Source organism: Corvus kubaryi, unplaced genomic scaffold (assembly GCF_017639235.1).
Source record: "Corvus kubaryi isolate FWS band 111438036 unplaced genomic scaffold, C.kubaryi_AGA036_p1.0 37396, whole genome shotgun sequence".
Taxonomy (NCBI): Eukaryota; Metazoa; Chordata; class Aves; order Passeriformes; family Corvidae; genus Corvus; species Corvus kubaryi.
Genome location: NW_024581135.1, coordinates 4,751,123 through 4,774,199, shown reverse-complemented (window position 1 = coordinate 4,774,199; position 23,077 = coordinate 4,751,123). Strand labels below are relative to the sequence as shown.

Genomic DNA, 23,077 nt, shown 5'->3' with positions numbered 1-23,077 from the left:
AATAAATAGTTAAAATAATTTCATTTGAAATTATTTAATTTTTAATAATGTCAGCTATTTAATATGTCCTATGGCAGCCTAATAAAAAGAGATATAAAAATTTGGCACTGGATAAAAGGATACTGACAGACTATTAGATAGCTACAATATATAATTCTTGCCAATTTTTTCACGTGTTTTTAGCTTTCAGAGGCCAAATATGGGCCAAGTTTTTCCGAGAAAAAACAGGCTTTTGCATGAAAGTTAAATGAACTTATTTTCATAATTTTTGTTTTGAATATGGCATCCTATTTGAGAAAAATTTTCATCAACATGACACTTGTGCAAATTGCAAATTATTAATGATGGAAAACCAAAATACCCTCCATGTCCTCATCTTAATTTTCTCCTACTATTTGTTCAACTTTTGGAAATCTTTTCTTAAAAAAAAAGAAATTATTAATGAATAAGTAGAAAGCAATTTTTTTTATATTCTTCTACATGATTATTAGAATTCTTTTGATTGGGAAAAATTCTTTGTTCGTTTTGAAATAGTTAAGATTAGAAATAAAGAGTCTGAGTAATCCCCAGCCCTTATATAATACTGATTCATCCAGAAGGGACAGAAGCTGAGGAGGATGCTTTGAAAACTGTTTAAAGACAATAAATATGATTCAAGGATTCAATGGATTTCAAACCCCACACTTGCCTGTCTTCTATTTTCTTCCCTTCACAGGGAAAACTTTTGAGTGCATGCTGGGTTTTAGTTTCACCCTGGTGCAATCAGAGTGCCATAATTGCTTGTCCACTTGTTTTTTTTTTTTCTTTTTAAGAACAGTTATTTTGGTGTGAAGGATGCAAACAAGGCGCACTGAAGCCAGTGAGTTTCAAACCCTAACTCATAGAAAACAAAGCTGTCGTGCTCTGAGGATGTGTCAGTCCATGAACAAAGCTGTGAATGAAAACCACAATTCTTTTCTCTCTGCATATTTATCGGTGTGAGGGAACAAAATTCACAGGATATGTTATTGCTCGTTTAACTCCATGTTTCAGAAGGTCAGACATAATAGAATAAACAAAGGATTCCTTAGTGCTTATCACCAGTTCTGGGAAAATGTTCACATAAGTCAACAAATGTTCTTAATAGTGGATTTGTGAACTTAATCCACTATGGAGGCATAACAGACAGGCTGTGCAGAAATGAGAGTGCACTTTTACCCTTCACAGCAAAGACACTGAGTTATTTTAATTATCAATGTAGTGGAGGTGAAACAAAAACAAACTGAAGATCACAAGAAATTTTATAAGAAGTAGTAATACACCAGTGTATTTACACAGCTTACACCTAATGATAGCTCTTTTTTTGTTCTTTGGCATCCTGGAAACCACATGGAATTGCCAATTCACTAAACTGTCAGATAAGTCATGAGGAATTTAGCTCCTAAATACAGTTCTCATAGTCCCTATCTTTACTTCAAATAAGGTATAAATGCAATTAAATTTTACTACGACTTGCTAGCTCATGCTGTATTTGTATTCATACACCAAAGCTTCACAATTTGGGTTAAAAGTATGAAGGAGTATTTCCCAAAACACTCAAAAAATTTAATGCTAGTGGTGTCATTAATCCCCAATTACCTTGATGTCACTTCCATTTAAGGACATTCTGTTTATGCGACTGCCATTTGGTCTGCTGGAATCGATCCAGTAAATGAACTCTTCTCTGTAGTCAAAGTCTATTGCAATCACATTGTTCAGCCCCTAAAAACAGAAAAAAAAAAATCCATTTATTCAAATGTTTGAATACAAACTGCTGGATAGCATTCAGAAAGCAAAACACAGTTAATATTCTTAATGCTTTATTTTACTGTTTGTATATTTCTGAAGCACTTCCCTCTCTTTTCCATACACTACTTTTAAACAGAATAAGATAAAGACTGTAACAGAAATAAATATGGTGATAAATTGTCTCACTTCAAAAATGCAGATGATGTATGAAACTAAATGAAGCTCCTGTGTTTTTCCACACTCCTATTTAAATGAAATTAAGCAGTAAATACTTCCAACTTTTGCTCAGTTTCACTGCTGTTGCTACCTTTGGCATTTCTTTGGCAAACTAGACGCGATAACCAGAAATGGTATAATCTTTATGACATTTAAATAATGAAAGAATTTCCTTAGCAATATAAATTAATCAGGAATTCAAAATAGTGGTGTGCAAAAAGACATTAATGCTAATTCCTGAATGAGGACATTTTGACTTTTTAGATGCTATATTATAGGTATGGTATATATAAACTTATATATAAATATATGTGTGTATGAATACACACAGACACAGAGGTGGTGGATACAAAAAGTGTGAAAGCTGGAGATCCAGCAGGCACCTGGGAGTCTCCTATGGCTCCAATTACAAAGCCAATACATTTTAAGAATGAGTGGTGATTATATCTGAGCTACTCCAACAGGTTGGGAGGAGCAATCCTACAAAAGTGGCTTTTCATCCCAAATTGCAGATAAGGAAGAAGGGGATTGCATTCAGCTGATGGCTCTTATTTCCTTATCTGCCCCATAACCTGCTGAACGTTCTGATATGTAGTGAAATCACAATTATTCTTAATATGCCAGGTTGTTGTTATCAGTGAAATATGGAGCAGCAGTGGTAAAAGGAACGGATGCGGTTTGTACCCTCTTTAAAAAGGCAAGGTCAGTTCATCAATTCCCTTATCAGCCCAATGACATCGTGCTCTCAGGCAGAGCAGCAGCCTCCCTCGTTAGTGTAATTCATTGCTGTGAAGGGGTGTGCTGGACCAGCCAGCTCTAAAGTAAACAACTAAGGACAACAATATTTAATTGTACAGAGACTGATACACGGCTTATCCGCCATCTACTACTGTGGAATTACTGTAACTACTGGAAATCTACCTTTTGATCAAAATGTAGAAGAAAAGAGTAGTTAGGCTGCACAAATCATCATTAAAGGAAGCCTGAAACAATTCAGTGTAGGAGGACCACTCTCATTTTTCAAAAATATCATATCCATGCACACATTTTTCACAAAGCCAACTGCAGCTCTGTCAGTCATAGCTGGGCTCCAAGACACTTTTCCTGTCTCTTCTTCTATTCTTAGTATAATTGCATCTACAAAGAACCCCCCACCCCAAATTCTTAACCAAGGAGACAACAGGTCAACGAATACAAAATACTATTTAATACAATTTTATTACATTCTATAAACCAAAGTCAGCAATTTGTAAAAAAAACATTGGCTTTATCTCTATATGTTCCACAACACTGCAAAAGTTTCCTAAGGATCAAGATCAATACAGACAATTGACTGCCTGCACATCTTTGGTTTCAAGTGTTTTATTTTGGGTCAGTTTAATTTCAATTTTTATTAGAACATCGACTGCAGGTAAAATATTTCTGTACATCTGTAACAGAGTTCTCTGTTCAGACATCATTTCCTCTTTATTGTATACACATCTTACTTAAGCCCTTCTAGCATAATTCTTTGTCATTTCACACGTAATCTGCTTTTTAGAAGGAATAGGGAAGATTTCAAATGGCATCAGCTACTTTAGTCTCTCATCTTAATCCTGTGGGTTTGTTTCTGTTACACACAGCACACAATATATCCTTGGCTGTGATTCATGTTCCCTTGGTGCCCCAGTTAAAAACATGGAGATAAAAACCACAAATAATGAGAAGGAAGATTATCTACTCTGCCTATTGAAAGCCTAAGGATTTTGATGACTAGGAGTGAAGGAAATGGAAAGCAAAGAAGATACATGAGACACAATTCAAACAGTTGTACTGTTTATGTGTACTTGGAAAAAAAAAAAGAAAAAGAAAATAGAGGAAAAAGCTGGCACATAACTCAGAGAAGACTGAACGAGCTCCTACTTTCAGCTCCTTTATTCTGAGTTTATATGAACAACTGTTAGAGAATGGTAATCACAGATCAAATACACAGAGAGAAGGGTGGGTTTGCTCCTCTGCCAGAGCCACTCTGGTGTTTGCCATCATCTCGTAGATGTGCAGGAAAGAGCCAAATCCATCATAACACTGCAAGGACACAAGGATGTCCTTATGAGGGACAAAACCCCCCTGGTTCTGCAGGTAAAGCTCCCCCTTTGGCTTTCAAATCAAATGCTGCCTTTGTAGGAGCAAAGACCAGTAGGGTCAATAGCAGAGGTATTTGTCAGCCCAGTGAATTAATGCAATATGGAAAACACAGATTTTGTTCAATGGCTGGAGCTGCTCAGTCTCTAACACACCAAAGAGGAGCCCACTGAATTCAGGACTGAGGAAGCTCTGACCATCTGTCAGCACCAACCATGAAGAAAATTTCCTGTTGCTCCCCTCTTTTCACAGGCTTCTACGAACAGGTACACCAGCAAAAGAGGAGAGAGGCAGGGAGATGCAAATGAGAGGGAGTCAGAAGGATTTCAGGAGAACAGACAGACTTTCAAAATGCTTGCTAAGCTTAAATAAAGTCAATGTTTCATTCAAGATGGTGAATTTTGTAATTACTGAGCACCTCTCTTGTGACATTAAGGTGCGCAGCCTAGCAACACAAGAAGTTACAAAAAGCCTAATGATATTGATGGGCAGTAAATAATTTCCTAGTCTTACTACAATTGATCCATTTAGTATTCAAGGAAATCGATATTTTTATTAAAACGTATTTTGGAAATCTAATCTGAGGTAAGTAACTACACTTAGGTGAAGCATAGGAGAGCAGACTGCTAAAAATGGCAGCTCTGTATTTACTGGGTGACTTTCTATTTTTGCAGTTTTTCACTTTTTTTTTCTCTGTTATAATAATTTAGAGTAATTACTTTAAAAATTAGATTCACACAAAGCTAAAAGTTCACGTTTGTAATACCGTAAATATTGGGATTGTCTGTCTGAAAATAGGTTTAGATTATGACAGTAAGTAGCCCAAATAATACATGGCCAAATAGGTGGGGTTTGTTGTTTGTTTTTTAACTGAAACAGACAAATTGCACAAAACATATTGTGATGGAAGAGGATCACAAATAACATAATTTTTTAGTACATCAGAATGACTGACGAAACAACTGCCTGAGCTTTAATCACGTCAAATCCAGACAAAATAGTCAATTTAAAGTATTGTAAGAACTCTGAAGGTACTGCAGTTGTTCTGTGGTGCACACAACGCCAATTGTAGGATGATGTTTCTGTCAGTTGCAAACTTTAGAAAAAAATAAAAAGTATTGAGTTAAACTTAGAGCATGGTACTATGGTTATACCTGTTTCAACAAAGTGTAGTTGGATCCATCAGTGCTAATTTTTCTTATTTCATGATGATCAGCCAGAATTAAGAAAGGTTCCTCATCTAAACCCCGGGAGAAAGAATATATTAGACTAGCTTTTACGTTAATTTATGGAAAATCAGGAATACAATGCTGAAATACAGATGGTTTGAAAAATAAATGTTACATGCTCTGATCAATGTTATGGATGAAAGAAATATTTAAAACATTCAAATGCTCCAAGAAAGATCAATGATGCAGTATAAAAATGAACAAAGCAATCAATTAGTATATCTTTCAATGCAATTTAATTCTTTTGTCTTTGTAATATGGGAACCACACTGTATTTTCTCCTAATTTAATGTCAGAGATTAAAGGGGAAATATATTTCATTCCATATGTTTTACTTTCAATATTTCCTTTCAAATAGCACTATTAATTGTTATGACTGCAAACCACGCATGTTTTGACCACTCCTTTTTGAGATTTCAATATTCTGAACATGAGAGTGATAAAGAAACAGCCATTTATAAAAACCTTGGTTGTCTAATTCAGAACTGAAGCCAGATTTGATTTTTTTTAAGCCTGGTCTTCTAGTTTATAAAAAAATATTTACTTTCAGAAACTCATTCATGACATCACTGACACATCTCTGAGAGTGACATACATAATAGTAGTTTTTTTTTTTAAAGCTATCTTTATTTTAGCTCTGTTAGGAGTGACTCAACTAAAACAAAAATAGAAACTACCAGTGATAATTAAAAATGTATTAAAGGCTTTGTATCTACTGCTCACACACTCTAGAATGTAATGTGTTGTCCAGCCTACTCTGCTCCTGTACTGAACACGTTTGCGTTTTTTGTTCAGCTCTTAAGACATTCTCCAGCTCAAAAATTACTTGAGGCCTGTGGGGAATGGCTGCAATGCTCTGCTTTCTTGTAAAAGCCTTTAAAGCAAATTATGCAGAAAAATCAGCATTAGGCCAAACGTCCCCATGTTGGCCCCTCCTGGCAGCAGAACCACTCCTGTCACAGCACCACAGCTTTGCCACGGTCTCTTTTGAAGTTTGATTTATTGCACCTCCAACAAACAGCTCTGATGTGCTCCAGCTCCCCTCCTCCTCTGAGTGAGCCATGGCTTCTAAAAGTGCAGGTGGCTTGGGAAGTGGGGGGCAGGAATGAAGCAAAACCAGCTGCTGGATTCCTGTCCTCACCTGCGTCTCATCGGATTATTTAGGGAAGCACCCGAGGCTGGAATATGAGGCAGACAGAGGTTCCAGCCTTCTTGTCATTTGGAAAGAAAACAGAAAGCTTGCCTGGGCTGTGGAGGAAACTCAGCAGAACACAGCAACAGGGTTTCTGTTCTCACTGATTGAGCCAATCCCACCCACTGAAGCACATGAAAACAACATCAGAGGCGTGAGGAAATAGCCAATGCTCTCACATATCTTGTGTAACACATATAAAACAGGAGGATTTAATATGCCATAGGAATAACAGAGTTTGCATTTTCTCTTATTTTTTCCTGTTCCTCCTTTTCAGATGAGGAAGCTTGATGTACATTCTAATGTTCTAAAGATGATGAAAGCTCATCATAACCATCCTATTATCATGTGACTCAGAAGCAAAACTAAGTGATGTATTCTAACTTTCCAAATAATTTTTCTAATAAACTTACTAATTCAAACTTTCAAAACCCACTGTATCTATTTACTACAAATGAGCTGAGGACAATACATACTAAAAATATAACTTATTATTACGTTCACACACAATCACATTCCTATTTTATATTGAAGAAATAGCAGATTCAAAGTAACTCTGCTTTTATCTTGCATAGAAAGGTAGCACAGACCTTGGGGCTAAGGTTTTTTTCACAAATTATTTGGATACAGCTGTGGATTATAAAAACATTAAACAGTAATACCTGAAAGGGATTTGCAGCCATTTGGGTTATCAGGCTGTGTTTCATACCCTTCTGCACACAAGCATTTGTAGGTTCCGTAGGTATTGATGCATTGCTGGCTACAGGGAAATCCAGATGAACATTCATCAATATCTACACACGTTTTGCCATCATCCTTCAGGAGGAATCCCGGCCAGCATTTGCACTGGGAAAGAAAACCAAATACATTAATTTTTAATTCTGTTTATCATCTGTGTGTACCTTCTTCTGAATATGTTAGCGTCATAAACTTTTTATGTATCTCATTTTTCCAAGTAACATCTTAATTACTTTGCTGCTTGTATGTTTTACAGAAGACATATCTACTTTTCTTTTCAAGTACTGCTCATGTAATCCTAAGCACCATTTCCTCCAAAAAAACCCAAAGAAAACCCTGTACAATGAGTAATTATTCTTTCTACTTTAGCTGAAGAAAAAGTAAAGCACACCTCTTCAAAAATATAGAAAAGATTTTTCCTTGAAAATAACGATGGATGGACGCTTTGGAGTTCTTAATTTTCAATTATACATGTGTTTTTTGGTAAAGATAGAAAGGTTTTAATTATTTTCCCTGGAACCATTGACATCACCTAGCAATCTGTGCAACACAGCAATGTGAATGAGAACTCTTGAGGCTAATTAGGAGCTGGAGGTGGACAATTCTTGTGGATCCCTTCTAACTCAGAATATTCTCTGTTTCTCTTTTACTTGGCTCTGATGAAGTTTATCACATGCAATGTGAAAGATGAAAAAAAAAAACTGGGCAGAGGGGTTTTGAAATAGGGGCATAAACTTTATCTACAGAAGAATTTGTGTCATGCTCCCTCCTATATCCTCTACTTCTCTCTGCAGAGATCCAGGATGTGCTTTCTCCACCACTTCAACAAGGTTTTTGCTGAACCCAACAGCTCTTGAGTCTCTTTCTCAACCCTCACAGTTCCAGAGGGTTGAATACCTGCAGATCTAAGCCATGCTGCACAAAACTTATTTAGCTCTCAGTGGGCCAATGTTCAGCTGAAAAGATGAAACTTTGGGAGTGCAGTTAGGGTTACTTCAGAGTTAAAACCCTGAAAAAAAGGTCTTTCTTCTATTTTTAGCTACTATTTACAGGCTACTGCAGTCTGTTCCTCTCTACTTGTCAAGGCCGAAGAGCAGATTCAGGTGATTCAAAAAACATCCTCACATGCTGACCATGAACAGTTTTATTCTGCTGCTAAGGTGATATTAATTTGTTTAAATATTTCTGTAAGAGTCTTGGTAAAAATTGGGAGAAAACTGCTATTTCTGCTGTTCATTCCTATGTACTGTAAATTTTTTACTTTTTGATTTTCAGTGCTCTGCATACACCAGTATGATTTGTTGCATTTAAAGTGTTGCACGATCTCTTCCATAGGTTTAAAGTATGTACTGTACCATTTTTTAAATGCAATTTGGAATTGTTTGCTTACAGGAAATAAAAATTTGAATGTTCTTATTATGGCATGTAAGCTACTTCACTACAAGGAGGTACCACACAGTGGGCCTTTATTATAATCATGCAGTAGTTAAACCCTTAAGAACTAAAAACTTGCATTATATTACACCATGTTTTGCAATTATTCACCTTGTAGCCAACAGGAAGGTCCTGACAATCTTGGGAACAGCCACTGACTTTCTTACTGAGGCATTCATTAATGTGGCAGCTTTTCTCATCAGACCCATCACTGCAATCTTCTTTGTTATCACAAACCGCACTTTGAGGAATGCACTTGCCATTTTTGCACATAAAAAAAGAGCTGTTACATGACTGCTCTGGAAAACAAAAAAGAAAACAAAGCTTGGTGTCATCCATTAGTATTTGGAATTAGTTTTCTCATGTATCAGCTGCTGTGCGCACATGAAATGAAACAATTATGTAACAATTGAGTATTCTTTATTGGCAGCATTATAAATCTTTTCACTTTTCAGTGTCTTTAAAGGTTATTCCTCTCCTGGAAAAACATGTGAAGACATCAAGTCATAACTCTCTTCTATAGATTTGGTTTTATATAATGGAGAACCCTCTACATCATCTCTGCACAAAACACAGTTCTACAGTTTCCAAAAGTTAAAAAACAGGGGTTGTGCCCCCTGTGGAGGCTGAGGTGTTTAGGAACACAACTGACTGAATTACAATGCATTCCTTGCCTAATGACCTGCACATATGGTTTTCCCTGTTTGGCAAAACTTGAATACATCATTTCAGCTACATTCAGATCCTTCAAATAGCAATTGAAACATTTAAATAAATTTAATGTAGGTGTGCTGCCTCACCTCACAGCAGATGAGCGTTTTCCATCAAAATTGGTATAAAGAAGCTGGCTACAGAGCAATGAAATCCTAAGGTCTAGACAGAAGAACTGGTCTTTCAAAAAGCCACAAAATAGAACACAATATGCAGACCAGGACTAATTTCCCTCTCAAAATGCAGTCAGACCTCATCAAACTTATTAATGTAAGCAGAAAATACCAATAAAACCAATAGCATTTGGTCAATAATTTAATAAAATTAAAGCAGTGTTTATTGTTTATAGTGAGAGCATCTTTTGTATGATCTCCTTTTGTGTGATGAATATCTTGGACACAGTAAACATTTTTAAGAGCAAGCTAGAAACTTTGGAAATTACTATATTAATATCATCTTATTTTAATATCAATAGGACTTAGGCATTAAGGACGTGTCTGCTATTTTATTCCACAGGAATTGGTGGCTTGAACTTTGTGAACTGAGGTTTTGGATGCTCAGAACACTTTCTCCTTGCAAGACATGAGCAGTATCATGAAAGCACTAGAAATTTAAGCCATGAGGTTTTGCATTTGCTGACTTAAAACCCTAAACCATCGCTCTCAAAAAAGAAAGGTCACACGTGTTCTCCAAAAAATTACACACAAACCTGAACTTTTGCACTTGGTGTTGAGAGGTGCTTCATCAGAGTGGTCTGGGCAGTCAAAATCCCCATCACACTGCCACTGGGAATTCAACAGGCACCGTCCATCAGCACAGGTGAACTCTCCAGGACGACAGCGACGATACCCTACAAAAACAACAACCAATCACCTCATGTTTTCTCCCATAATTTCCACATAAAATTCTGCATATTTGAGGCAATGCAAAGTATTTTTCACTCCATAAAGAGATGCAAATTGTTGTGCTTATACAACAGTGTCTACCAGCAAAGAGAGAAATCGAAATTCTCTTATGTAGCACCCTATAGTCATGATACAACTCACACAGATGTGAAACACTTATGCAGCTCTCAACCATAAATTCCTTTTCTTTTTGGTGCTATTCCATTTATTCCTGTTATTAGGAAATAGCTTAACAATACCCAGCAAATATTTTTGTGGTGTGCTTAAGGCTGCATGCCTTCCCTTTAAAACATGCAGAACACAAACCATTTAACCACACTAAACACACATTTTCAAAGATGGCCACAAAATCAATACGTATAGAACAGATGCATTTTCAAAGTGAAAGTAGATTTCTAACAACAACAACAAAAATATATATATAATGAAGTAAATAAACCACAAACAGGCATTTGCTTCTTAGAACACAGTGGTTTAACTGAGAGTTGTAAACCAACAAAGCAGTAGAAAAACTTAGAAAAGTCATCACAAAGATAGTTTTTTCTGTTCAGTTTTAAGTAATTAGTTATTAGGATTTCATTAAAAAGACAGGCTTATACAATGGACTCAAAAATTGCATCAAAGAAATTTTCAAGGATTGGAATGATTGTGAACTTTAAAAAAAATAAAAAAATTGTTTGCTTCAGGCACCTGTCCCATTTTTATTTCTGAATAGTACTCTACAAAAAAACAATAAGAAAATATACCTTCAATTATACAAATAGAAAAAGTAAAAACAGCTACACTAAAACAAAGCCTAGATTTTTAAATGTATTCCATTAATTCAGCTTTCAGGAACATATTTAAACCCAAATTCCATGTCAGGTAAGTAGACTGGTGGCTGAAGAGTACCTGGATTGTTTTGGCTCCCAGATGGAAGATGAAAAAAGGTTTAGGTCTACAGTCAACAGAGCTGTGATCAGACTCTCTAGTTGGCAGTCAAATCAGAAAACACAAGTTTCAAATCCTGGGAATGATGTGGTTCAATTTTAAATCCTGTCAGCACCTTGGAAAGTGTGTTTTGGAATTTGACTCCTACTCTTTACAAGCAGTTCCCTTTCCCATAAAAGAATGCAACCCTTTCCTAAAATGGCAGTGTAACAGTTTTGCCATACCAGTCCCACACTGAGGTGTATATTTGATTACCAGTTAACAGAAAATTGCATTGAAGCAGCGCAGCACAAACATTGCTGCAGAGTTCAGTTTCCCTGCAGAAATTAAATAGAGCCAGTGCCTGAAGGCAGGTCCATACTAAATCAGATTAGGACTTTGTAAATCTCCTGCTCCTTTTGCTGTTCCCTCCTTCTGTCTCTTTCTGAAAGTCGGACAAAATAACACTATTGATTTGTCTGTATTTTAAGGGGTGTGTATAGTTTATAGTGTGTGTGTGTACGTAATACTATAGAAAATAAATTAAATACACCAGCAAGAAATTGTAAGTGTAAAGAAAAAAAAGGCAAATTCCAAAGTTTATGACTGTTGAGTTCTAAATAGTTATTCAGGTACTGAATACTGGGCTGGGGCAGGAGGTGCACACAACTGCTCTGTGTCTGTGTGCTCCGCACCTTTTGGGACTAATTATACAACGGTGTTTGAAAACCCCTAAGATCTATGAATTTTGCAGCTGTGATTTGCCCACTCTGTTGCTGCTAATGATACTGAATGTGTAATTCACTGATTTCCTCGTAATTATCTGTCATTAATAAATCAATAAGCATGCTTTTTCTCACAATCTTTGGGTGTCTGCTCATGTCATCAATGCACATACCCCCTTCAGGTCGTGTGCACAATAAAGACATCTATAATATACAGATATTTTCTAGCTATTTTCTGTTATGGCTCTCATTTCTGAAGCAAATTTAAGAGTAAACAACTAATATAGATTGTGACAGCACCAAACCAGGCATTATAATCACCAATTTCTCCTTTTGGAGGGAATATTTGCTCTATATTTTCCATAAATAGTATTCATATAGATTAGTGTTTCTGAGTATGGCCCTGTGCAGATATCCAGATAGTATAAGAAACCCTAAATTCATGTGAGTGGTGAAAATTAAACATTGACATATGTTTTTTAGTTGATATCATTTAACTTCAATGACAATCATGACAGATGTGTTTCATTATTTGGTAGGAAAAAACCGTATAGAGACAAAAAGACAAAAAACTATATAATAAAGATACACTTGTTAAACAAGAAATTCTAGGACATACTTTTAAAATTCTCTTTAATATTATTAGCAGTCAACTGTAAGACAGTATGGGAAATAATTTGTCACTGTAGCCCCAGATCCAAGTTAATCCCAAACTGTATTAATTGATGCATAATTTAAAAGTGAGAATTAAAACAATTTAAAAAAATGCAGAGCTTTCTTTTTCAATAGTGCCTTCAAGTACTGAGCCCTGAAGAATGCCTTACAGTTAGCAGTGAAATTGTTCTATTTGCTCTATTTTTGTTATACTTGCCACATTCCAGAGATTCATCCGATCCATCTCCACAGTCATCATCGTGGTCACAAACAAACTGCTTGGGAATGCAGACCTTGTTATGGCACATGAAAGCGTTCTCATCACAAGTGTTATTGGGAGCTAAGGAAAATACAGCCCATTTAAAAAAAAAAAAGAAAGAAAGAAAGAAAGAAATTGAGAACAACCAGATATACAGCTGATTTTCTTACACAAAGATGAAATGAGAAGTGCATTTGAGTGAATTCAATGGAAAGAACCATAACTTTTTAGTCAGATAAAAAGCATCACACAATTCAATACCAGAAAAACCTACACATCACAAAGAATGCTACAGAAGTAAAGATAGCTAAAATCTCCTGTAATCCAAGGCAGAAAAGCTTCAGAAGTTGATGCTGTCTATGACTAAACTGAGGTCTGGCTCTGAAGAAAAGAACATTTGGGAAGAAGAGATGTCCTTGTATTAGCCTGCTCCTGAACAAATGCTCTTCCAAGTCCATAAACACTCAAAATGTATAGAATATATTTATATACAACTTTTACACATTAATAAAACAATCCCCTCCAGTGAAACTATTACTGAACTCCTGACACTGTTAACAGAAATGTGTCTCAGGAGACTGGAAGTAATATTTTATAGGGTAAGAGATGCCAGGATCTGAACAATCAGCCAGAAAAGCATCTCCCTTCTTGATGCACAACCTCCCTGACCCGAGCAGCAGCATTTTCTTCAGGAAGAGCAGTAAAACTGCATAGTCACTGATGTGCTAATTTTCATCAGTAAACACACTGTGTCACATTTTCTTCAGCTGGGCTGCCTCGCTGCGTGTGAGCAGAGCCTGGAGGTGTCAGGCTGATTAAAAAGCTGAAGGATCCTGCTCCATGGGCCCACACAAGGGCCAGCAATCTTCACCAGCAAAGTGGACACTACAAAGGCAAAAGCAGCATGGAAATAACATTTTTTTTGACATGCAAACCTACCACAGCCTGCTGTGGAGAGCTCGTCACTTCCGTTGGGACAGTCCCGCTCCCCGTCACAGAGCCAGTGCTGGGGGACGCAGGCGTGGGAGCCCAGGCAGCTGAAGGTGTCTGCAGCACAGGTCACTGAGCCTGCAGAAACATGGCATGGGAGCCCTCAGCATGGAACCATCCCATATTCTCAGCTGCAACATCCTAACCTACGCTTTTATGGTGACGGGTAATGATTAAAGGGGTTTATTCTAAAATATGACTTTGTCCTGCACATTATGATAAACTTACTGGCTAGGATTGTTTTACAGTCAAATTTTGACCATTTGCTATTTCTTCCATTCTTTTCATTTATTCAGCCTCTTAAATTTCCCACACTTTATGAAAACCATCCAGCAGAATAATTTTTTGAGCCAGTTTTGGTCAGTAAATTTGACTGCACATTTGGACTGACTGAACAAGGGAACGGATCTTGCAAACCATGTAATCCCTGCATCACCAAACTCTATGAAAGCCAAAGGCACTCAAAATTTTTGTTAATCAGAGAAGAAAACAATGTGTACCAAGTAAAGCAGTAGTGTGAGTTAAAAATACCTGACAGTTCTGATCCAACTAACTCAACATACTGTTTACCTGAGTAGATTTTTCTTGGCTATTCTTTTGATAATGTTATATCCTAGGATTAAACTTACTCCATTTGGAAGCAAATTTTTGTGCAATCATCACTTAATGTATTCTCTTAGATAAGTTAAATATACTTCACGGTGTATTTTCTACAAGTTTTAATTAGAAATTAGTAAAATACTAAAACATTTTTTAAAAATTTTCTGTCCTACTTATGCAAAAGGGGCAACTTTTGCCTACTTATACTCATTTGCCCTTTTTTGAAATTTCTAGAATTGAACTTCATGTTGAATTTCTACTGCTTTTTAAGACTGAAAAATCTGAAGTCATTTTAATCTCTTTTCTCCTTGCAATTCAGATCCAACACCTGTTCCTAAGGAGAAGACTTAACTCTCCTTTCTTTATAACCAGTGCAGATTTTTCCCCTCTTTGAGAGAAGTTAGTGTCCTAAATAATTCACATTTTACCATATTAGAACAGTATAAGTTCCACCTCCATCCTTTTCATTTGATGGCATTTCTACATCTACATTTGATTAAGCAACTACTTTAACAAACCACATTTCTTCTCTGCCTACTTAACACTTTCAGTTATCAACAGTATTTTTACTGTGGTAACACACTGGAAATATGGAATAAATACTCTTTGTTGAATGGACTTTAAGAGGATGTTTGAAAAGGAACATATATTTAAGAGTTAAAAGCTGAAATTTTACAAAGAAACTTAAAATACAGAGAATGACGGAACCAACGTATAAAATCACTAAATTGTGACACCATGATTTGGCATAATGTGATTTTCTTTTGAAGAGAATTCACTAACACATTTCCAGTCCATTGAGCCCTAGAATGAAAACAAAATTTTCAGTTTCTCGTGCACCTTGAAGCATTTGGGAATGTGAGAGAAATACCATACAATATATGCTTATGGTATAAAAAATTTTAGAGAGAATAGAAGGAAGAGCTAGGGAAAAAAAAAACCAAACCCAAAATACAACAACTTTAGGGTCTTTGAGCACTCGTCACTCAAATATAAAATTCAAACAGCAGTTTTACCTAAAGGATAGGAAATGGACAACAGGCTGGCTGTTCTTTCACCCAGGCTGGTTTGCCATTCTTAACTCTACTGATAAAATTCACACAAATCATACGGTTCCCATAAAAAGGAACCTATCTGCTGGTTGGAGGGGGCTGAGGGAGGAGATCCCTCACAGCCTTTGGAGATTCTGTCCTTGTTCCCTTCCCAGCCTCTCCTTAGACCTCGTGGTGTCTCATTCTGCCTGATCTGCCACAACCCAGAGCTGAAAGGATCCTACTCACCACAAACAGCATCGCTCTCGTCTAAGCCATCTCCACAGTCGTCCTCACCATCACAGGTCCACTGCTTGGAGATGCACTTGTTTGCAGAGCAAGCAAATTGATTCCATGAACAGGACGAATCTGGGGATGACACCAGGCACTGCATTTGTTAGGTTCACAACAGCCCTGCGTTCCCTGCATTTTCAGCCATGGTTTAGGATTTTTTGCACTGCTCCTTTCTTCCCTCCCAGTTTCCATGTACTAAAACCCTCCAACACAGTAAAATCCTAATCTTGTTATTCAACATGTTATCAGTTTGTCTCAGAGTTTGCATTCACCAACCCATTTATAAAAATAAATAGTAAAACATTCCAAACACATTCCAATATTTCCAAGTATTTTTTTTAGTGGGAAGAGGAGAAACACTTTAAAAACTGAAGCCTGGTTTGCATATTTAACAGAGATGCTACAGCTACAGTCAGCTGCTCTATTTGGGTAGTAGTGCTGAGGGCACAGTCCAAATTTTCCAACCCAGCCTTCCTCCTGGTATTCCAGTATTTAACTCCATCTTTAAAAGCTTTCATGTTATTTTCTCTCACAAGAAAAATTGCTGTGTGTTTGCTTTATCCCATTTACACTTTTCTATACATTGAAAATAAGAGTTTCTGCATTTCACAATCAGACTGCACAACTGCTCTAAGTAAGTGCTATTCTTCTCTGAAACATTCAGGTCTTCCATGTTTCCCAGACTCCTTTCTTTAGGAATAAATTTTATTTTGTTGCAGCTGATGACAACAAATTTTAATATTAACATTAAAATAATTTTAGGTAATGAAATCTGAATTTAAAGACGAGCATTATAACAGGTGTCTCAAAATGTGGGAAAAGTAGAATTGACTTAAACCCCCTTCTCTTTTGCCCATAAAAATCAGCTAATTCAGTTTATAATATTGTACAGAAGTGAATAAAACCTGGAAATGCAAACGCCTAGTTATGCTTGACAAACGTGGCCAACAGAAAAGATTCTGATTGTCACAGTGCAGAGCAGTTCCTAATCTGAAGTTATAAGATAAAAATATACAATGAAAACTGCAAAGCAAATATGGAAGCGCGTTAATGGGAACTGGGTCACAAAGAGAGTGATATAAAATGTTCAGTCATGGTAGGAAGTAAAGCAAAAACACCACAAAAACTGAAAAATACCCGAATTTCAGGTGTTATTTAAATAGGGAATAGGAAAATTTGGCACGGCTTTTTGCTGTTCTGGTACAATTTCACTACAAAAATAATCAATTCAGGTAATCCATACAAACTGAAAGACCAGCTCCCAGCAGGAGTAAAGCCAACCTGCTTTGTGACTCAGGTAAAATTTAAGAATCTGAAAAGATCTGAGAGAGAACAGACCCTTAACCCAGTTCGCAGTTCATGCTGTATTTTATTTACATCACTTCCATCATTACTTTAAATAATTACATCTATATGGCCTCTGATGCAAAGGAATGCCTATTCTGGTGTTTGGGTATTTCCCGTTGGGGTCCAGATAGTGACTCAAATTCATGATACCTACAAAACTCTTCTAATGAGGAGCTGTGAAAATTAGTGAAATTGTTAAATATTAAAGTAATAGAAAACTCCGTATATAAATATATCCTTAAGAGAGAAAAAAATAAAGGGCTTTCATTCTGGCATGAAATAGAACTTAAGGTATTGACAGCATGAAGTATTAGAACTGAATCTGAAAATACAGCATCAAAGAACTTTTTATATAATCTCTGAGATATAAATGCACACTTCTTTGCCAAAGTGCATTAGTGACTAGAGAAATACAAATAAGACAAAATGCTCACCACAGTGCAATTCATCTACTCCATCCTCACAGTCTTTCTGCCCATCACAAAGCCAGGTGGTCAGAATACATCTTCCACTAGGACAACCAAAATAATTTTCTTCACATGTGGGTTTGTTTTGAACTGTGATAAAATAAAGAATGTAATGTAAAATGGTCTCTACTAGTATGATTAGGAGCCTAATACATTTTTGCTAAATTTCTGAATACTGATGGACAAAGTGTTTATGTTTAAAAATGGAAAAAAAAAGTAAATAATTTGTGTTCATTAAAAAAAAAAGTGATAGCTAATTAGTTTAGGGAGCTGAAATAGTTATTTTTTATATTTTTAGAGAAGAATCAGAGCACAGCTTCAAACTAAATTAAAAAGCCTATAGAGGAAAGTACTTCAGTTTACAGGTTTTGAGGTCAGGCAGGTCAACATTGCTTGTTGGTTTACACCAGCTGAAGAAATTGCCCTTCTGATCTTTCTGCTGTCATTTACAAGATAATCTAATTGTGGCAGCATTTTTGTCACTGGGAGAAGCTACAAATCTCATGCATGCACTGACTAACAGGAGCTACACCAGTGATGCTGGAGCCAGAGGATCAGACCTGGTCAGAAATTAAGAACTTCTCCTTTGTCTTTTTTATTTCGTAGAGTCAGAAAGTAATTTAAAATTTGATTTTTATGAATGCTTAGAAACCAGGTTTGAGGAGAGAAAATGTCACATATTGAGTTTCATGATGCAAGCACAAATATTAGTCTAATAACAGCTTATTTTCAAGATCTTAAGCAAGGTCCTGGGAAAACCCAGGAGTTCCAAGCACTGGAAACCACTGAAACTGCCATGGTTTTTTCATTGTTCCCTCAGTGTACTGTATTTTTTTTTCAGCCTCCTCTCTTTGAAAAGGAAAGTTAAAGTGAACATTTATTGCTTCTACAGCTGTATGAATGAAAAAAAAAAAAAAGAAAGAATAAAGAAAGAAGTGGGACATCTGTGATGACTTGGTAGACATTAAGGATTCTCTAAGTACAGCTACCTTACATGAGTATTTTGCTGTAGTTTTCTGTAAGAACAATGACACTGAACCAAACTGCTAATGGGAATTGCAATATTTGTAATAGAAACAACACTCAAAAACTTAATGTGCCAGAGTTGGTCAGTTTTGAATGAAATGGCAAAGGAAATCACATGGTGGGAATGGTATTGCTTCCAAGTAAAGGGAGGAATGATCCAGGCAATTAGTCACACATTGAAATGATGGAACATTTTGGCATACATTTGGAATTCAGAGAGAAGTAATACAAATAAATGGACAATGGAATAAAATGCACATTAGTGTACTTATGCAACATTAGTTTACTGAAGCTGTAGCACACTGCCCTCAAAATATTCCTTGGTACGGAAAAAAACCCCTTCTTTGTATGGAAATACAGCAAATCTAAGCTATTTTGAGCTAAATCAAGGGTTATATACATTTACATAATTAAGAGAGAATCTGGAGAATGTAGAGATTAGAATGGTAACTCTAACTTAATATGCATCTATTCATAGGATTGATGGAAGTTCTTAATGTCAGGTTGGCTGACAGTACTGCTCAAGTCCCAGCTTTCTCTGCATCCTGGTAATATTTTCATCAATACATTTGGCACAATGTATACAAGAATTCTAATAGAAACTTCTGGTGACATAACAGGATTATCACACAGAAAAAGAGAATATTAAATGGAAATAATCAGATTATGTCCACTACCAGGCAAAATTTTGATGGCACCGAATAACATAAAATTTGAAGCCTTTAATTTTACAAAGAATAAAATTTATTGTTTAGGAAATATTTACTTTTATTAAATGCTTATTCTTAGAGGAAAGAGTTAGGGGTAACAGGAGATTAGTTTCACTCTAGAATAAATCAATTATAAAAACAAATAGAAATAAAAAGATGTTTACATTTTGTGCTTAATATTCTCAAACACAAATGAGGGGTTCTGGATAAAAATGGAGCAAACACATAAATGCCCTCCTTCATTAGGAAAGAATTGAATATTGTGAATAATTTGCTGGTTAACATTAAATATCGAGCAATAACCTCAGTCCTGAGTCTGGGGCTCAAGTTGTCATTCCCTTTTCTCCTTGCTGAAGACCAGAACTATCACAAAAAGCAATAACCCTGGATTCTACCCTGGCAGCCTATTCCAAGGACCAAATAAAAGAGAAAGTAAAACAAGTCAGCAAGAAAAGAAATACCACCCACTAAAGTGGTGGCTAATAAAAGTTCCTGAGTGATTATGCTGATGCTTGATGAGCTTGACATTTTAATGACTCCTGTTTTACTTAAATAAAAATGACAAATGACAGACCTAACCTGGAGGAAATAGAAAGCTAGGCATTACAGTTTGCTTTAGGAAAAAATAAAAATCATTCTTTTGTATTTTAAAAAATTATAATTATATAATTATTATATATTAAAAAATTATTCTTTTGTAATAATTTGCATAATCCCATGCAACACAAAGGTGAATAAACTGCATTCAGCATTATATTAATCTCTTTGTTAAATAAAATCAGTTTTGACTGAATAAACATTTTGCAACACAATGAGAAACACTCCCCCCCCAAAAAAAAACCCCTGTTCTTTTTTAAAAAAGTAAATTAATGTTGTTTTGCTGTTGTTTGTTTGTTGGGTTGTTTTTGTTTTTTTTTTTTTTTTTTACTTTTTCACAGTTACCTGGGCATTTTAGCTCATCTGTATAATCTCCACAGTCATTAGCTCCATCACAAATCCATTCTGGCAGTATACAGAGGGAAGTCGAATTACAGCTGATAAATCCTGAAGATTTTATCCCAAGTTTATAGAAGTAGGCACAGTTTGTATTATCTGGAAAGAGACAGCAAATTACCACACACCTAACACAGCCTGAGAGCCTCACGGTTTAATTTTCACACTGAGCTCGAGGACACCACGCAGGTGTTGGTATCCCAAGCAGCAGTGCCCAGGAATTAACTGCTACATAACAAGGAATAATCAGGGAGCAGATGCTGTGAGGGAGCACAAACACAAACTTACTGCAGCTCTTTTCATCTGAAGCATCTGCACAGTCAATGATCTGGTTGCACTGCGCTGATTTCCCGATGCAAACCCCATCTGCACAGCGGAATTCTGTCGAGGCACAGGCTGAGTCTGGAACATATGGTTATAAAGGATGTAAATTTGTGTGCTAAACAGACTCTTCAGATGCACATTATACATATGATGATGTTTAAGCCTTCTGCCTTTCAGAATGAGGCATTCAGAACACACTGTACCTTCCAGCAGACATATGAGTTTGAGTTTATTACACGTGTAAGTTTCTAATTTTTTAATTTATTTTTTAGCCTGGAAGCGTCTCTAGGTAATTAAACTCATTTTGAGATAATCAATATTTGAGGCAGGAAGAAGCATTTTCAGGATCATCCATGAATCTCTCAGATTTATTTCTTGTAAAACCAGCTTGGGGTTCTTGCCTATATGTTTTTCCCTCTACTTATATTTAGGTAAATGATTAAAAATTATTTGGTGCCTTCAAAAAAATGCTAATTATTACAGATATCTAGGTTTTTAGTTATATATCTTGTGGAATAGTATCCCCTCCAACCCTTCTGAATTGTAACGAAGGATTTGTGGCCTTCGTGCATTGGCTGATGTACAGATATAAAAATTCATGCTGTAAGACAAAAAACCAAAAACCAATTCTGATATAAAAAGGAGAACAATTCTAGCAAGCTTTGCACAGGACACAGACATTGCCATGCATCTGAGAAGCAGAGAAACAGAGCATTTGCTGCTTCAAAGAAGAAGCAGATGCAGAGAAGAAATCACCCATCTTTCAACCTGTCTGCAGTAAAGTTACTCTCTCATTACTTCACAGAAGGAACAGCACCTGTATTTTATATTTTATACATATAAAATATTATATATAATGCATATATTTGACATTTTATAGTCAAAACCCCTCTCCTCCTAGAAGACTGTAGGTGCAAACCAAAATCAGCCTTTATATCAATCCCATCATATGATTAAATCACACGTTCTTTTCCAGCTACTCCAATCTGCATAATAAATATTTACAAAGCAATATTCCTAAATCACCTTGGAAATTACTGCCATTTACCTTTACAGCCGAATTCATCAGAGTTGTCACCACAGTCATTTGCCCCATCACAGACTTTGTCACTGGGAACACAGCGGCGATTGGAGCATGGCTTGAAACCCTTCCGACAGCCTCTGTTCTCTGGGAAGTTAAATACAAGCACATGATTGGACTGACACTTCATGAGAACAGCCTTACACTCAATCCAAACAGAAAATCCAGAAAAAAGTATTTTAGTTGATAATGCATTCGAAGCTACATGGAAAAACCTTCAGAAATTGTTCATCTCTTATGCAGCAGAACTTGGACTGATAAAGGGGTACAGAAAAATCAATAAGGCATGACAAGAAAGAATGGCAAAAAGAAAAAAAAAAAAGAGGTGAAGCCTAACTCCCAGTTTTCATTATCTTGTGGTGTAAAACACCCATGTACTTTAGATGCATTTGTTTTGAGACACTTTTTTGGGGAGCGTGTTTGCATATGGCAACAATATCGTGATCATATAGAATGAAGCATACCAAATCTGACCTAAACCAAAACAGCAACAGATGGAGAATAAAATAACAACAAACATTAGCAGAGAGGTTTCTGGATTTCTGAGCACCAACACCAACACCATTCTGCTCAAGAACACTATTGAAGAGTGAATGAATTTTACGTAAGGATATGTTGGAAAATTCAGGACTGGTTTACTAAAGCCCTAATTATTGCAGAAGTCACAACAATAACATTCACTGCATTAGTTAATCAACAATAATGAGTCCACCATCCTGTTCTTTATCAGGTTCAGAAAGCAACACCCTGCATATGACCTAGTGCATCCCAGAATCCCAGCTCTTCCTGTTTTTTTTTTCCAATGCGTAGCAAAAAAATTTGGTATGGTTGATTTAAATGAGGCAAAATGTTCACTGGCACATTGCACGTTAATAGAATGTCCTTCACAGAATTATGTGGCAAACCCATGGAAAGACAAATTGATGGCTCTCAGAAAAATAGAATCATGGAATGGGTTGGGAGGGACCTTAAAGACCATCTCATTCCACCCCTGCCATGGGCAGGGACACCTTCCACTATCCCAGGTTGCTGCAAGCTCCAACCTGGCCTTGAACACTTCTAGGGGCAGCCACAGCTTCTCTAGGTAACAAATCTTGTATTTATAAATCTATTTATAAATCTATAAACTAGCATTCATATATTTTTTCAGTATTGCAGAAAAAGTATCTTCCATCTTTGAAAAAGCAGCTGTGTTTTTCCTTATTTTTATTTTAGAGACACAAATATGAGAACGTTTGAGATGCTTTTTAGCAAATATGTCAGTTAATACATGAAGTTTGAAAGAAAAAAATATTTTCATATAATTTTCTCCATGTCATGTAAGGGTTTTCTTAATGTGTGTTGCCATTTTCTT

The 23,077-nt window shown here is 36.2% G+C and overlaps 1 protein-coding gene across 1 annotated transcript in view; it reads right to left on the bottom strand.

Moving 5' to 3' along the window:
- LRP1B (LDL receptor related protein 1B) overlaps positions 1-23,077 on the bottom strand; it is a 639,031-nt gene that overhangs the window by 97,718 nt on the left and 518,236 nt on the right. Inside the window, exons 46-57 of the mRNA XM_042040771.1 lie at positions 21,691-21,810; positions 20,607-20,720; positions 20,268-20,417; positions 17,557-17,679; positions 15,731-15,850; positions 13,800-13,928; positions 12,819-12,941; positions 10,118-10,258; positions 8,809-8,996; positions 7,188-7,371; positions 5,259-5,344; positions 1,618-1,740 (exon numbers count right to left, since the gene is read on the bottom strand). Of these exons, the coding sequence (XP_041896705.1) occupies positions 1,618-1,740; positions 5,259-5,344; positions 7,188-7,371; positions 8,809-8,996; positions 10,118-10,258; positions 12,819-12,941; positions 13,800-13,928; positions 15,731-15,850; positions 17,557-17,679; positions 20,268-20,417; positions 20,607-20,720; positions 21,691-21,810 (1,601 nt within the window). The remainder of the gene's footprint in view (positions 1-1,617; positions 1,741-5,258; positions 5,345-7,187; positions 7,372-8,808; positions 8,997-10,117; positions 10,259-12,818; positions 12,942-13,799; positions 13,929-15,730; positions 15,851-17,556; positions 17,680-20,267; positions 20,418-20,606; positions 20,721-21,690; positions 21,811-23,077) is intronic.